Below are 17261 nucleotides of genomic sequence, written 5' to 3'. Positions count from 1 at the left end.
TTCATTTATCAATGACACACATAATAAGGGGTTAACATCCAAAATATATAAGGAACGCATACAACTTAACACCAAAACAAAACAAAACAAAACCACACAAAAAAACATTAAAAGATGGGCAGAGGACCTGAATAGACATTTCTCAAAAGAGGACATACAGATGGCCAATAAACATATAAAAAGATGCTCAAAGTCACTAAGCATCAGAGAAATGCAAATTAAAACCACAAAGAGGTGTCACCTCACACCTGTCAGAATGGTTATCACCAATAAATCAACAAACAAATGTTGGCAAGGATGTGGAGAAAAGGGAACCCTCATGCACTGATGGCGGGATTGCAGATTGGTGCAGCCACTATGGAAAACAATATGGAGGTATCTCAAAAAATTAAATATAGAACTATATGACCCAGCAATTCCACTTCTGGGTATTTATCCAAAGAAATCCAAAACACTAATTCAAAAAGATATATGCACCCCTATGTTTACGGCAGCATTATTACAATAGCCAAAATATGGAAGCAACCTAAGTGTCCATTGATAGACAAATGGATAAAGATGTGGTACATACATACAACAGAATATTACTCAACCATAAAAATGAATGCAATCTTGCCATTTGCAACAACATGGATGGACCTACAGGATATTATAGTAAGTGAAATAAAACAGAAAGACAAATGCGGTATGATTTCACTTATATGTGGAATCTAAAAAACAAAATAAATAAAACAGAAACAAACTGAGATACACAGAACAAACTGATGATGGCCAGATGAGAGGGGGGTTGGGACAATGGGTGAAAAAGGTGAAGGAATTAAGATGTACAAATTGCGAGTTATAAAAATAGTCATGGGGATGTAAAGTACAGTATAGGGAATATAGTCAATAATATTATAATAACTGTGTTTGGTATCAGTTGAGTACTAGACTTATCGGGGCAATCACTTCATAAGTTATATAAATGTCTAATCACTACACGTAAGCTAATATTGTATGTCAAATGTAATTGAAAAATTTAAAAAAAGATAGGAGGAGGTGAGAAATATTACAGATGGCCATGCCTTCCTTCAGGACGAATCTATACAGTAAATACAAAGCAAGGTTTGTGCCCTACCCTTTTGCCCATTTAGGATTCAAATTCATTAACATGTTAACATTTTTACTTACACTGAAAAATAAGGTCTAATTTTGTTGAGTGCTTTAACAATAAGGACTGCTTTGGAATTTAGGTTATATGGCTAACCTGGAATATTTTTCCATAAATTAAACGAGCTAAATCTGAAGCATCAAGGTTTTAATATAAATAAGACAAAAAGCACTTTAACAAGAAATATGAGAAAAAAAGAAATATGGTAGTAGCAAAGATATATTAAAGTTATCACTATTTTGGTTTTCCTAATACTTTTGAGTGTATCAGATCTGACACATGAAAGAGAAACAGATATAATCAATAATTACATGGTAAGAAGTCTCAGTAAAGCTTTTTTGATATACTTTCCAGGAAACAAGAAAGGGAAATGCTGGATAACAAATCTTTTTGCAAGTCAGCTGTTTCTAATTCTGTGCTTTCAACAAAACTGAAGAAATACCAAAATGAGTTAACAGCTGATAGATCACTAAAGAATAGATTGACAGGGCTTAGTTAATAGTAATGTACCAAAGCTGGTCTCTTAGTTGTCACTCATATACCAGGGGTATGTAAGATGTTAACAACGGGGAAATTCTCTGTACTGTCTGTGTAACTTTTCTGTAATCTAAAATGATTCTAAAATAAAACATTTACTAAAATAGAATGATAACAGATTACTATGTGATTGTTGGCACATAACTCAGAAAGAGTTCAAGGGATTGAGTGATGTTGCTCTAACAAAATCCTTTCCATTCCCATTTAATTATTTTTTGTGAACAAGGTTTTCCAGGCACTTATACCTATAAATATAAAAATATAGGATGCTGAACCCTGTCTCATTTTAGCATTAAGTAATGTTCATCTTAGAATAGTTGCATTAATTGAAAAAACTCTATTTCCATCCATCCCATTACAAGATACACTTTTAAGAAAACTTTACTTTTCCTTAAGTTATTAAAATTCATAAAGTATTTTTCAATTTGATCAATTGTGTGTTATTAATAAATATGATAACTATCCAATCCTATAGAATTCATAACATTTAGTGCTTTTCTGAAGTTTTTTAAAAATAAATTTAAATTTACATACACTATTTTCACTGAGATCAATAAAATTGTATAAGCATAAAAATGAGCTACATTAGGATAAAATTTTGTAGTGCAAGGAAAGGGAAATAAGGGTTCAAGGAAAAAAATAATGTCAATTTTCCAGCTGTTATAAAAAGATCCTGTTTGTGTTATTTTTAAAGTGATAGTGTATTAAATCATCACTGTATTTAGATTTCTTTGGATACACTTAAATGTGTGATGAAACAGTTTTCTTTTCAAATGTCAATATCTATTATATAACAAAAATTATTCCCTTTGCAGTATTTACATTTATTATGAAAAGTTCAGCTGTCAGTTTTGAATGTGTGTGATACAAAGATTTAAAAAACTATTTCAGGAGGTATGCAAGCAAAAAAGTTTGTAACCACTGCTCTACTGAGTGAACACCACACACACAGGAGGTGCTCAGTAGACACTCAGGAATGGGATGCAGATGATACGCAGATAAGGATTTAGCACTTCTGCCCAAGGACACTTGGATTTTAAGAGGTGAGAAAGTTCTGACAAAATTTCAGCATCCAGGAGTTGGAATTCGAGCTGCTTTTACTGGGTGGAGGAAAGCCTGAGGGCTTCCCTGTGCCCAAATCCACAACAGCAGCTGCCTATGCAGCCAGGTTAATAATTAATACTGGTGACTTTCAGCAATAATACACACACACACACACACACACACACACACACGAATATTATTCAGCCACAAAAAAGAAGGGAATCCTGCTAGGAAGCCCAAGGAGTTCCAAATAAGCTGAACACAAAGAAACCCACACAAAGACATAATAATTAAAATGTCAAAAGTTAGGGCCGGCCGAGTAGCATGTTGGTTAAGAGTTGGCTTGGGACGCCAGCGCTAAGCATCAGGGCCTGGGTTCGGATCCCACATGAGGGCCAGTGACGCTGCACCCTCTACAGCTAAGATGGTGAACAACAGCTCGACCTGGAGCTGGGCTGACGTGAGTCATTGGCAACAGCGTAGGCTGTAGTGGGGCGGCAGTGGGTTGCTGTGAGCTACTGTGAGCAGCTGGCAGCCAGCGTGAGCTGCTGTGAGCCACCGTGAGCAGCTGTCCAATGGCCAGCAAGCAACTGCCTCACCTGGGAAGAGCGCAATGATCACAATACCAACATGGGCCAGTGAAGCGATATCCTCCACAACTAGACTGAAGAACAAAAGGACAGCAGCTTGTCTGTTCCCCTTCTCCGATTCCCCAACACTGTTCCCCTCCCCCAACCCCCCAATTTTAAAAAAGAAAAAAGAAAAATCTCAAATAAACAACCAATATTTACAACACCTCAGGAACTAGAAAAAGAACAAACAAAGCTCAAAGTTAGCAGAAGGAAGGAGATAATAAGGAAATAACATCAGGGTGGAAATAAATGAAATAGAGACTAAAAATACAATAGAAAAGATCAATGAAACTAAGCTGGTATTTGAAAAGATAAACAAAATTGACAAACTTCTGGCTAGATTCACCAGAAAATAAAGAAGACACAAATAAAATCAAATGAAAGAGGGTACATTACAACTGATAACACAGAAATAGAAAGGATCATAAGAGACTACAATGAACAATTATATGCCAAAAAACTGAACAACCTAGAAGAAATGGGTAAATTCCTAGAAACATACAACCTACCAAGACTGAATCATGAAGAAATAGAAAATGTAAACAAACCGATTACTAGTAAAGAGACTGAATCCGTAATCAGAAACCTCCCAAAAAACAAAGTCCAGGACCAGATGAGTTCATTGGTGAATTCTACCAAACATTTAAATAAGAATACCTATCCTTGTCAAATTATTCAAAAATACAGAAGAGGAACACTTCCAAACTCATTTTTACGAGGCCAGCCATATGCTGATACCAAAACCAGTAAAAGGATGTCACAAGAAAAAAAAATTACAGGCTAATATCCCTGATGAACACAGATGTAAAAATCCTTAACAAAATATGAGCAACTCAAATTCAACAACACATTAAAAGGATCATATTTTATGCTCAAGTGGAATTTATTCCAGGGAAGCAAGGGTAGTTCAACATGCAAAAATCAATAAATGTGATACACCACATTCACAAATTAAGTATAAAAATCATATGATCATCTCATTGGGTGCAGAAAATGCATTTGATAAAATTCAACATTCATTTATGGTAAAAACTCTCAACAAAGTGGGTACATAGGGAACGTGCCTCAACATAATAAGGGCCATATATGACAAACCCAGAGCTAACATCGTACTCAATGATGAAAATTTGAAGGCTTTTGAAAAGCTGAAAGCTTTTCCTCTAAGAATAGGAACAAGACAAGGATGCCCCTTATCATCACTATTATTCAACACAGCATTGGACATCTTAGCTACAGCAATGAGCAAGAAAAATAAAAGGCATCCAAATCAGAACAGAAGTATAACAGTCACTATTTACAGATGACATAATATATATAGAGAAAACCCTAAAGACTCCACAAAAAAACTGCTAGACCTAATCAACAAATTCAGTAAAGTTGCAGGATACAAAATCAATACACAAAAATCTGTTGCGTTTCTATACACTGATAATGAACTATCAAAAAGAGAAATTACAAAACTAATCCCATTTACAATTGCATCAACAAGAATAAAATACCTAGAAATAAATTTAAACAAGGAGGTAAAAGACCTGTATATTGAAAACCATAAAACAGTAATGAAAGAAACTGAAGAAGACACAAATAAATGGAAAGATATTCTGTGCTCATGGATTAGAAGAATTAATATTAAAATCCATACTGCCCAAAGCATCAATAGATTCAATGCAATCCCAAATAAAATTCCAATGACACTTTTCACGGAAATAGAGCAATCCTAAAATTTGTATGGAACCACAAAAGACCCCAAGCCAAGCCAATCTAGAGAAATAAAAACAAAGTTGGAAGCAACATGTTTCCTGTTTTCAAACTATATTACAAAGCTATAGTAATCAAAACAGTATGGCATTGGCATAAAAACAGACGCACAAATCAATGGAAGAGACCAGAGAGCCCAGAAATAAACCCATGCATATTTGGTCAATTAAGTTGTGATGAAGGCACCAAAAATATACAACAGGGAAAGGATAATTTCTTTGATAAATAGTGTTAGAAAAACTGGAAAGCCACATGCAAAAGAATGAAACTGTATCCCTATCTTACACCACACACAAAACTAATTCTAAAACTTTTAGAAGAAAACATAATGGATAAGGTCTTTGACTTTGGTCTTGGCACTGATTTTTGGATTTGACATCAAAAGCAAAGGCAACAAAAGCAAAAATAAACAAGTGGGATGACATCAAACTGAAAAGCTTCCGCACAGCAAAGGAAACCATCAACAAAATGAAAAGGCAGCCTATGGAGTGGGAGAATATTTGCCAAATCATGTATCCGATAAAATGTTAATATTCAAAATATACAAAGAACTCATGCAACTCAACAGCAAAAAACCAAAAACACAACAACTAAAAAATGGACAAAGGACCTGAATAGATATTTTCTCCAAAGAATACATACCAGTGGCCAACAAGTACATGAAAAAGTGCTCAACATCACTAATTATCAGGGAAATGATATACATATATATAAACTGGTACAACTGCTATGGAAAACATCATAGAGTTTCCTCAAGAAATTAAAAATAGAACTACCATATGATACAGCAATTCCACCTCTGGGTATTTATCAGAAGAAAACGAAAACACTAATTCGAAAAGATACATGACCCCCCCTCGATGTTCACTGCAGCATGATTTACAATAGGCATTATATGGAAACAATCTAACTGTCCATTGATGAATAAACGGATAAAAAAATGTGATATGTACATAATATGTACTATATTTATGTTGCATATAGTATATACTACATATATTTTTATATAACGGAACATTATTCAGCTATAAAAAAGAAAATCCTGCCATTTGCAACAACATGGTGAACCTTGAGGGCATTATGCTAAATGAAATAAGCCAGATAGAGATAGACAAAAATACCCTATGATCCCACTTGTATGTAGAACCTAAAAAACCAGAAAAACAAAAAAAAACAAGCTCATAGATATAGAGAACAGATTGGTGGTTGCCAGAGTTGGGGGGTAGGTGAATTGGCTGAAGCAGGTCAAAAGGTACAAACTTCCAGTTTGTAAATAAGTCATAGAGGTATAATGTACAGAACGGTAACTATAGTTAGTAATAATGTATTGCATATTTGAAAGTTGCTAATAGATCTTAAAATTTTTCATTGCAAAAAAAGTATTTTTAACTATGTATGGTGATGGATGTTAACTAGACTTATTGTGGTGATCATTTCACAATACAGTTAAGTCCTCAATGTCTTCTATAGGTTCTTGGAATTGCAGCAAAACGATGTATAACAAGACTAATTTTACCATAGGCTAATTCATATTAACAAGAGTTAAGTTCTGATAGCATCTCTCAATGTTACAACAAAACATTATTCTTGTATCTGCTATATATATACAAGTATCAAGTCATTATGTTTTACACATAAAACTAATGCATTCTTATGTGTTCATTATATCACAATAAAAAAGAACCCTTATCCATAACATAAAAGGAACTCCTGTAAGTCATTAAAAATGGATAACCCAATTTAAAAAAAAATGCATAAAACACCTGAACAAGAGAAAATATCCAAAGGGCCAAAATTCATTTGAATATCTGCTAAAGCTAACTGGACATCAGGGCAATACCCACCCACTAGGATGGCTAACATTTAAGTCTCCAAATACCCCTGGCTTTGGCAAGAATGTAGAACCGGAACTCCCATATGCTGCATTAGGGCCGTATATTTGACCACCACTCGGGAAAGCTATTTGGCACTTACCTACTAAAGCTGAACATATGAATACCCAAGATACCACAGTTCCACTCACAGCTACACTCCCAACACAACGCAACACATGTGCACTGAAAGGTGTGTGCTTTTGCAACAGGAATATTGATAGGAGCCTCAAACTGGAAACAAATGTCCCAACAGCGGAATGGATAAGCACGATGTGGTAAATTCAAACAATGAAATGTACAGAGCTGGTGCTATCTGCTACATACAAGAACCTAGATGAATCCCTCAAACACAATGTTAAGTGACAGAAGACAGAAAAAGAATACACACCTTAGCAGAACTGAATTTATTGTGAAGATAATAAAGGCCCCTTAACTTGCTCAGCTTCCAAGGCCCTGCTACCTAATTTTGTATTTAGAGTTTTGTATTTTATTTAAATAGGGTCCCCAAAATTGTTTAAGCTTCAGATCCTCATGAGAAACTTCTTTCCTCATGCTGTACAAAAAATAAAAAAGAAGTTGTGGAATACATATACCGTTTTCCCCATGTAGAAGATGCACCCTTTTTCGAAAAATTTGGGGTCTAAAAACTGGGTGCGTCGTATACAGTGGTTGTAGATTTCAAATGCCATATAGATGGAACTGAGGACGAAGCAATATATGAAGACGGTGATTCGTCATCAGACACAGATGAGGACAAGCTAATGGTTGGGAGTTTTGACAGTGATGGGGCGATGTATGAATTTTATGATGAATAAAGCTTGAGTTCAATAACTTTATGTAATACATTTTTTTTTCAAATTTCGGGCCCTAAAATTAAGGTGTGTCTTATACATGGGAGCATCTTATACATGGGGAAATATGGTACAATGGAATATTCAGTCACAAAAGTGCAGGAAATCCTGCCATTTGTGACAAGATGGATGAAACTTGAGGGTATTATGCTAAGTGAGATAAGTTGTTAGAGAAAGACAAATACTATAAGATCTCACTTAAATTTGGAAACTTTAAAAACAACAAAGTCATAGAAAAAGAAATCAGATCTGTGGTCACCAGAGGCAAGGGGTTGGGAGAAGGAAAACTGAGTGAAGGTGGTCAAATGATACTAACTTCTAACTATAAATAATGACTAGGGATGAAATTAATGTACAGCATGACTATAGTTAACACTGTTGTATGATACATTCAAAAGTTAAGAGTAGATCCTAAGAGTTTTCATCACAAGGAAAAACCACTTTTTCTGTATCTGTATGAGATGACAAATGTTAACTTATTGTGATCATTTCACCATAAATCAAATCGTTATGCTGTGCACCTTAAACGCATACAGTGATGTATGTCAATTACATCTCAGTAAAACCGGGAAAAAATGCTGCAGAGGGTGAGAGGTAAAAATTGTAAGCAAATACATTTCATGAATATACACATTTAATGAAGGGCCAGAATGTGCTATTAAAAAAAATTTTAAGCTGCTGCCCGACTCACCCTGCAGTATGTGGCTTTGCAGCCCTCCACCATCAGAACAGAGGGGCTTCTTGCCACGGGAAGTGGTCCATGGTCACAGGACATACACGTGACACTATGTTTAAACTCAAGTTCTGCATTTGACTCCCGGCCCTACTAGCTGCACGACCTTGGGCAAAGTGCTCACCTTCCCTAAGCCTTAGATGCCTCACCAGAAAAATGAGACTAAGGAGGGAGAAATCCACATTAAACAAGGGGCCGAGAGAGAGAAAGCGGTCAAACCCTGCAAGACAAGCCCTTCCTTCCTGGCTCTCTGTAGTCCATTTAGGGGGACTTTAGGTCCACAGTTGTCTTGTGAGATGTCACTACATTCAAATCATAATAATTGTGCCCTAAGTTTTTCATAGTCTGGGATTATGTCCCTTCCTAACCTTTTGGTATTAAAACGCTTTTTCTTTTATGATAAACTGGTGATGGTAGGAGGTAGATTATTTTCATATCCTAATTTGGGGGCAGGGGGGAGCTAGCAAGCAAAACTTTGTTAATCTCCAAAATGATTGAGTTTTTAGAATTTTATATTGTTCTACAAATCCAAAAGCCCCTATGTATTGTACACACACCCAGCTTTACTTTCAGCAGCAGAAAACCCGTGAGGTCAGAGTCAGTGGGAGACATATTTAAGAATCTGTAGCACTGAGTATCCAAAAAGGCTTACGTGACATCATCGACCCAAGCTTACCTAGGCTGCATCTCTTTCACTCTGATGTTTGAAATGCCAAAAATCTCATTAAAAAGCCAGCAGAATTTTACAAGGATGGCAGCTTCTCAAAAGAACCAATCCCTTTCTTTGGCATCTTTACCAGAACACTCATCACTCAATTTGCAGCTTAAATATTTATTTCTCAGAAAAGAAAGAGGTGCTCTATCAAAATCATCTTGGGCTTTGCCAGGCGATGAGGAGCAAGCCTAAATCTTCATGATCCAGGAGGGTGATTCCTACAGGGATGGGGGCAGTTGGGATGCTGGTACTAATGAGTGTTTGGGTCTAGGTGAGGTTAACTGTGCATCCAAATTCTTTGGTGAAAACTATCTCCTGTAGATTCCCTAGATATTATCTGAGGACTCCTAGTAAATACTCTGACCAGGAGTTATAACCTGGGGGATTCAGGCCTAGTTTCCTTTCAATCTTTGAAATTTTATGCATTTGGAACCTTATCTTGAGAAGGATCCCAAGCTTCTCTGACCGTCAAAGGCGTCCGTTATGAACATGGCAGGGTCCTCACATGAAAATTCTGTCCAGTTCTGTCTCAGAGGAGTCAGGCCTGTTCCCACCTCAGGGCCACTTGCTGTTCCTGTCAGGAGCTCTCTCTTCCCAGTCACTTGAGTACCTTACTCCTTCAGGTCTCCATTCAAGTGTCACCTTACCAGGGAAAGCTCGCCTGACTGCCTATGTAAAATAACATCGCCCATGCCATCACTCCACTTTATTTTTGTCATAGCACCTGCTCCCCGCTCCCCAACCTTCTGTAATGTCTCTGCCCCTCTCACTGGATCAAAGCTCGCTGAGCCTGGATGAAGGCAAGGGCCTTTTGTTTACTGCTGTACCCCACTACCAAGAATAGTAACGAGCACGTGTACACTTGGTAAATATTGATCACATGAATGCATCGTCTTTAAAACAACTCGGTGCTAAATGTTAAAAGAATGAGGTGCTTTTCAAATTTCTTAATGGAAAAAATACTCTATATGTGAGCAACAGCCATCAAAGTTGAAAATAGACTGTCTGACCCCAAGTTCACCTTGAGGACTTTGTCTTATAGAAACGCTTGCACATAAAGTGATGGTCACTGTGGTATTGCCTGTCAGAATGAATGCTAGAAACAACCGGAAGTCCACTGGGGAGAACTGGGTACACTGGTTTGGCATACCATGGAAGTAACTAGAGTCACACCATGAAACAGTAAGCGGCAATACATGCACAGGCAGGGAAGCACTCTGCCAAGGCAATAGCAGCAGCTGCTAACATTCGTGCCAGACATTGCTCTGAGCACTTTACGTGAACTCTCTCTTAAGCCTCCCAACCACCCTGTGTTATAGCACCATTTAACAGATGAGGAAACTGGGCTACCAGCAAGGTCAAGTCACTTCCCAAGGTCACACAGCCAGGAAATGGCAGAACTCGAATACAAAGCCAGTTCACTGGCACCCTTAATTACTATGCCACACTGTCAATATAGTGAGTAACGTGATTTATTTATATACATATTATATATATATATATATATATAATACATATTATATATATATATATATATATATATATATATATATATATATATATATTAAGGCAGGTAGGATTTGGAAGACTTTATGTATCATATGCTTTTATGTGCCTACTTTCTGAAAGAATACATAAAAACTCATTACAGAGCCTGCTCTGGGGAGAAGTCGGGGGACTGTGGTAGGAGTGAGATTTTATTACTGCACACTCTTTTGTACCATCCAAATCCTTGCCGTATTACCTAGTCAAAAACACACTGTGTGAATACTCAGTCGCTGAATTGTAAGGCTGGGATGAACCCAGTCATTTTATTGGGGGAGGTGTAAACTGAGGCACAGGCATGCCTGAGGCCACCCAGGTAGGGAGGCAAAACCCTACGGCACTGCCAGGGCCCCACACTCCTCGCCCATGGGCCTGTTGCCTTCCCTGTTCTCTCACCATTTCCACTATAGCTGACTCAGCTGTCACAACTGGAGACTTTCAAAAGCTTCCAATTACATAGAATTGGGGGGAAAATTATGATTTGGAATTCAAGTGTTGACACTTGAAAAATACCAACTCCCTTTCACTACAAGTGCTTTAGCATGTTACTAAGGCTTTCTCTGCAAGTCTCTGGAAAGGTTATTTTCAGAACATTCCACTTAAACGTGGAGATGCAGGGTTCTCCACTGTTTCTGGGAGCTGACACCACAATTTACATTAAACAAATGTTTTGAAAATTAGCTGTTCACGGTTCCAATTTCAGCATCCCCCAGGGTTTAATGTTAGCCAAATACTCATACAGTAAGCAGACAATGTGTTTTATTGTGTGGAAGAAAAACAGACCACCATAACAGACTTCCTGCTTTTGTAATCAAGGGAAATGTTGAGTGTTCGAGTGATTATTGGCATATGGTTATTAGAAACACTGAGTTCCAAATATAGCTACTAGGAGCTACAGACACACACAAACTCCCTTCTATATTTCAAGTCCAAAGAGAAAGAAAAAGCCTTCCTAGTTTTTGGTCAATTGGGAAGTTCAGAAAGTCATCGGGCCAAACCACTAGGGGAAGAATCTGGGTGAGAGGGAGCCGGGTTCAGCCCAGGGTTGCCGGACACACGGAGTCAAAAAGGCTGCTCACATCAACGGGCAGGGGGTCTGCAGGAGGGAGGGCCATGGCTCTGGCCACGCTAAAGGCAGGCTAGGCTGAGGGACTCGAATCTGCCCTGCTGGCCCCCAGCGCCCAGCACCAGGGGCCCTGCTCTGTGAGCAGCCAGCTCCCTGAGGCCCACTATCAAGAGATGACAGGTTTGGCATCTTCATCTTCCTTTTTAACATTTAAAAAGGGTTGCACAGGTAACTTTCCCCTGCCTTCCTCACCCTGCTCCTCTCAACTGCAAATGTTGAAAGGGGGAAAAAAGGGCAGCCGGGTGGCTCAGTTGATTAGAGCAGAAGCTCTGAGCAACAGGGTTGCCGGTTCGATTCCCACATGGGTCAGTGAGCTGCACCATCCGCAACTAGACTGAAGACAATGACTTGAGCTGAGGTGCTGCTGAGCTGCCGGTGGGCGGCTGGATGGCTCAGTTGGTTAGAGCACATGCTCTTAACAAAGTTGCCGGTTCGACTCTCACATGGGATGGTGGGCTGCCTCACCCCACCCCCACTCAGACAACTAGATTGAAAATAGTGACTCAACTTGGAGCTGAGCTGCGCCCTCCACAACTAAGACTGAAGGACAACAACTTGACTTGGAGCTGATGAGTCCTGGAAAAACACACTGTTCTCCAATAAAGTTAAAAAAAAAAATTCTTAGAAACGGGGGGAAAGAAACAGTTCAATGCGCTAATTTTATAGTTAGCAGGAATGAGAACAGGGCATTCTGTGAATCCCCGCTTGGCCCTAAGCCTTCTCCAGGACTTATGAGCTCAGTGGAGTGCAAGCGTCTGGAAATAAACTTACAGGACACTTTTAATGTCGGGTTTCTCTCTCCAAGACCTGGGCGTGATGGGAGCTGGGTTGAGTAGGCTGGGTGGCCTGTTGGCAAGAGGAATTTCGATGCTGTTGTTTTCAGGGAAGCATTTGTTTGTGCGCAGAAGGATGTACCAAAAAATACAGCCTCTTCCACTTCAACTACAGAAGGCCCACACACAGTGTGGCTGGGAGGTTAGAGGTCAGAGACAGTGCCCCACGTGGGGAAAGCCAGTCTGTCTGCACAGAGTGGCCAGGACCTGATCTTTGGACTGGCTCAGAGGAGGGGACATGACAGGAGCGTGGCTCCAGGTCAGGGCTCCTGGAGCCCATCCTGGGAGGTGACTTCACCATCTCACGCTGATGAGAGGCTTTGGGCTCCAGTAGGAAGAACATCCTGAAATGGCAACCTTTGACCCCATGAAGCATTTTCAAGGAGTTTTTATTGAGGCTCTTACAAAATAGGGGGGTCACCTTGTGTCAGAGGTAATTTCCTCCTAGTCTGGCTGGAGGCCAGAAGGATGGCTGCTGAGGGGCACCACAAGGCAGGGCAGCCTTAGGGTTCCACTTTATTAAAGACATCCCTAGTGTGTTGGCCCTGGAGCCAACTGTGACAACAGCTGAGAGGCAGGGCCCAGCGACAAAGGAACACACTAATGAGAGGGTTTCTCTCACCACAGAAACAGCAGCACCCAGGACCTAGTCTCAGTCCAAGTTGGGTCTGGCAGGAAGGGCCTGAACAATGCATCTGTGTTACTCCTTAACGAGGCAATCATTCTGAAAAGCAAACTGTCTGGTCTGTCTCGAACATGCTCAGAGGAATGGCAACATAACACTGGTTCTGGGAGTGCCAGGGGCAAATGGGCAGCTGGCACCTCTGGGCAGGACCTTGATGGCAACTGTCCCTAGCGCAGGGGAGCTCCTATACACACAGGTCCCTTCTCACAGGCGTGGGCACCCCCCTGAAAGGCCAGGCACGGCATCCTTCCATCCTGATCTGTCCAGCACCCTCCCCACATCCCCCTAGGAAGCCAGTCCCCCAATTGTGTCCAGACTCTGGCCACTTAAGCAGAACTGGGCCCTCCGTAAACAGCTCCCATATCTTCCTCCCATATCTATCCGCCCCATCAGTGGGATAAGCCTTCAGCAGGAAGGGGGCCCCTGGACCCCACCTACGTACACCTGCCCTGTTCCTCCCCACACACCCCTGCCAAATCGCATACCTTGGATTTCCGGGCCCCTTTCTTGCCTCCTGTTTTCTTAGACACGGGCTTCTTCTGGGATGGAGACTTGGCCTTTTTGGCAGGGGGTGGCGTGATGATGGCTTCCAATTTCCCTTTGGATCCTCGTTTCTTCGCTAGCAACTCGGGGTGGATGTTTGGTAACACCCCGCCACTGGCTATGGTGACTCCTTTTAGCAGCTTGTGGGGAAACCAAAGTGGCAGATAGTGAGCCAGACCACCCTGCCCTTGACCTTGAAGAAGTCAGCCCTGCCCATCCATGCTTTCGATTTGGCTGGTAGGGCTCCTTCCTCCATGGCATCTACATGGATGCTGACAGGACCCAGGCTCACTACACGGGGAGCAAATCATCAGAGTCCGAGCCAAACACCTTGTTTCCTCCCCCCACCCCAGTAAGGCCTTCAGGAAAAACTACCATAGGTGGGGGCAGGGAAGCTGCTAAGAGGCCAAAATGCAGTCAATGCTTTTGATAGCCACCCAAATGCCAACTGCCCTCTGCACAGGCAGCTCTGTCTCTTTCTCAGGGTGCATGAGTGCCTGCCTAGGTGTCTGGGGTGGGGGTGACTAGGAGAGCCCCATACCTGATTTAGCTCTTCATCGTTGGCCACAGCCAGCAGGATGTGCCGGGGCGTGACCCGTCCCTTCTTGTTGTCTCTCGCTGCATTGCCGGCCAGCTCCAGAATCTCCGCTGTGGGGAGCAGAGGGGAGAGCACATGGTCAGAGCATCAGATCCTGGCCCCCTCACGGTGCCAGGAACGGGTGCAGGCAGTGGCTTCACGAAGCAGCTACCCTGAGGTGTGAAGCTGCAGGTGGTCTGCCTGGCACACTTTGAGTCGAGTCACAGAGGTGTCAAGTTAAACCCCTGGTCCAGCCCCTTTGTTTTGGAGATGAAGACACAGAGGCTTAGAGAGAAGGGACTAGCTGAAGGTCCCTCAGTAAGAAGGGGTGGAGCTGAGATTTGAACCTATCTCCCAGAACAGAGCTGCCTGCAGTTGGCAGCCAGATGTCACCAGGACCAGCCCCAAGGAGACAACGGCGTAGCCCCCGAGACTGAACCATGCATCTGGAGCAATGGGCCATGCCTGGCTGGGTTTATGGGGCTTCAGGGGGTGGGGGCACATTACACGTGCTTAGTAAGTCTCTGCAGATGGAGTCCCTGTTGAATGCCTGCACATTCGCACTCAAAACTAGGATATGCCTGGAATTTTTGCATAGTCAATGTCATAAAAACATAAAACGGAAGGGGGGGGGAGGGATGTAGCAGATGAAAAGAGGCTAAAGAGACATAACAACCAAATACAATGTGTCAATCTGCCATGAGGTCCTTATTACAAAACAAGCTAAAAAAGTCATTTTGGAGACAACTGAGGAGATTTGATTATACAGAGGGTGCCCGAAAAATGTATACACATTTTAAGAAAAAAAAAAACTATTACATTAACAAAAGATGACTATAAATCATGTGTATACATTTTTTTGGCATCCTAGTAGACTGGCTATCTGACACTAGAGGATTATTCATTTTCTTGGGTATGATAAAGGTATTACCATTCTGTAGAGAAAAGCTTGTTTTTAAGAGATACACACTGAAGTATTTAGAGGTGAAATGTCTTGATATATATGATTTACTCTCAAATAATTCTGAAAAAGTCTATAGCATAAAACAATTGTGGTGAAATGTTGACAGCTGTTAAATCTAGGTGTACATTGTAAGAGTATTCATCTTTCGGCATTCTATAAATTTGACATTTTTCAAAATAAAAAAAATCCTAAGAGGATAGGAGCCTGACTCCTATCTGGTGCTAAGTAGGGTTTATTTCCCTGTCTTTTGGGGTAGGCTCTCATGAGACAAAAAGATACCACAGCACCAAAGAGGGTGAATGAGAAGTGACCTTTGTTTCCTGGATGAAGGCCAGTTCACCTGGTCACTGTCAATCTCATCACCTCCTTTCCCAATGAGAAACACAGACTGTCTCAAAGTGTACCTGACACGCCCACTTCTGCCCATACCACAGCCCTGTGTCACGTCCTTCTAGCCCACCCCACTGGGCCCAGCTCAAGTCTGTCCTCTTCCTGGTACTAAAGAATTCCTAACATTCTAGGTTCTGTTGTAAACACTATGTGTCTCCGGCAAAGTCAACACTCAGAATCATTATAAATTAGAGGAAAAAATTCTAGCTACATGAAAATCATGTATTTAAAATTTAGGATATTACAAGTATTCATTGTTAAGATGTACTAATAGCTGAACCCAATGCAAAAACTGTTCTGTGTATAAAGCTGAAAAGCTGCTTGGCTACCCCTGCAAACTCCTGCAAACTCTCGTTTTGGTGGGGGTGAAAAATCAGTCACACCTTGAACACCAGGTTCCTCCCCCAAATCCATGGCAGGAATTCATTTACTTGGTAATCGCCACGCTGAGGACACAGGACACCAGAGGGCCCTGCCTGCTTGATGCTCCCAGGCCCCAGAGTCCTTCACCATGGAATTCACATGTGAAGAGTTCCTAGAGTGAGGTCCGGGGAAGGAGGGGAGATAATCAGCACCTCTCTGACATTCACCCACTAGTCTCAACAGAGCTATTCCCCATACAGCCTGCACAGGTGGGGAGATGGCCCACCTAGCAATTTCACTGATGCTTTCCTATAGGTGACTGTGGCAGTGTGTCCCAATGCCCCGCGGAGATGGATGTGTTAGCCAAGCAGAAAAGGGTGCTTGGGATGCCTAAATGACCTTGGCTTCCAGTGCCATGAATGCAGAAACGCCTCCTGGCCAGCCCAGCCTGCTCTTCATTCTTCATGTTCAGAGTAGGTAGCACATCTGCAACGCCATTGTCCTGACCACGGGCTGGCAGGGAGCCAAAGCAGGAGTCTGACCTGACGTGAGCACAGACCTGGGAGTGAGGGCACAGGAAGTAGAGCCAGCCACAGCTGTCACTGGGCTGGAGCCCGTGCAGTGCGGCAGGAAGGCTGGAGAAGGGCAGCTGGCATTGCAGAGCTGGTGCCCACTGGCTGACTTCCTGGCCTCCCCCCTTGCCTTCCCTCCCCTCCCCCAGTTCCTGAGGCCACAGGGAAGCACATAAGGGCCGTCAGTATCTGCAGAGCGAGAATATACAGGAGGCAGGTGGATTACAACCTTTTCCCCATAATGTGCTAAGAATGCTTTACCTGGCAGAGAGAGGAGAGACAGAGAGAGAGGAGAGAGAGAGAGAGAGAGGAGAGACAGAGAGAGAGGAGAGACAGAGAGAGAGGAGAGAGAGAGGAGAGGGAGGGAGG

At 41.5% G+C, this 17261-nt stretch overlaps 1 protein-coding gene across 9 annotated transcripts in view; it reads right to left on the bottom strand.

Moving 5' to 3' along the window:
- The window catches only part of MACROH2A1 (macroH2A.1 histone), a 78881-nt gene that overhangs the window by 32236 nt on the left and 29384 nt on the right, over positions 1–17261 (bottom strand). For all 9 annotated transcript variants that reach the window (XR_002123948.1, XM_019642187.1, XM_019642185.1 and 6 more), the window contains exons 3-4: positions 14568–14674; positions 13969–14166 (exon numbers count right to left, since the gene is read on the bottom strand). Coding sequence is in view for 8 of the 9 variants with exons in the window: in XM_019642187.1 (XP_019497732.1) it covers positions 13969–14166; positions 14568–14674 (305 nt within the window). In the remaining variant the exon portion in view is untranslated. The remainder of the gene's footprint in view (positions 1–13968; positions 14167–14567; positions 14675–17261) is intronic.

This window comes from Hipposideros armiger, unplaced genomic scaffold, assembly GCF_001890085.2.
Source record: "Hipposideros armiger isolate ML-2016 unplaced genomic scaffold, ASM189008v1 scaffold_66, whole genome shotgun sequence".
Taxonomy (NCBI): Eukaryota; Metazoa; Chordata; class Mammalia; order Chiroptera; family Hipposideridae; genus Hipposideros; species Hipposideros armiger.
This window is presented reverse-complemented; position numbering and strand designations above follow the sequence as displayed.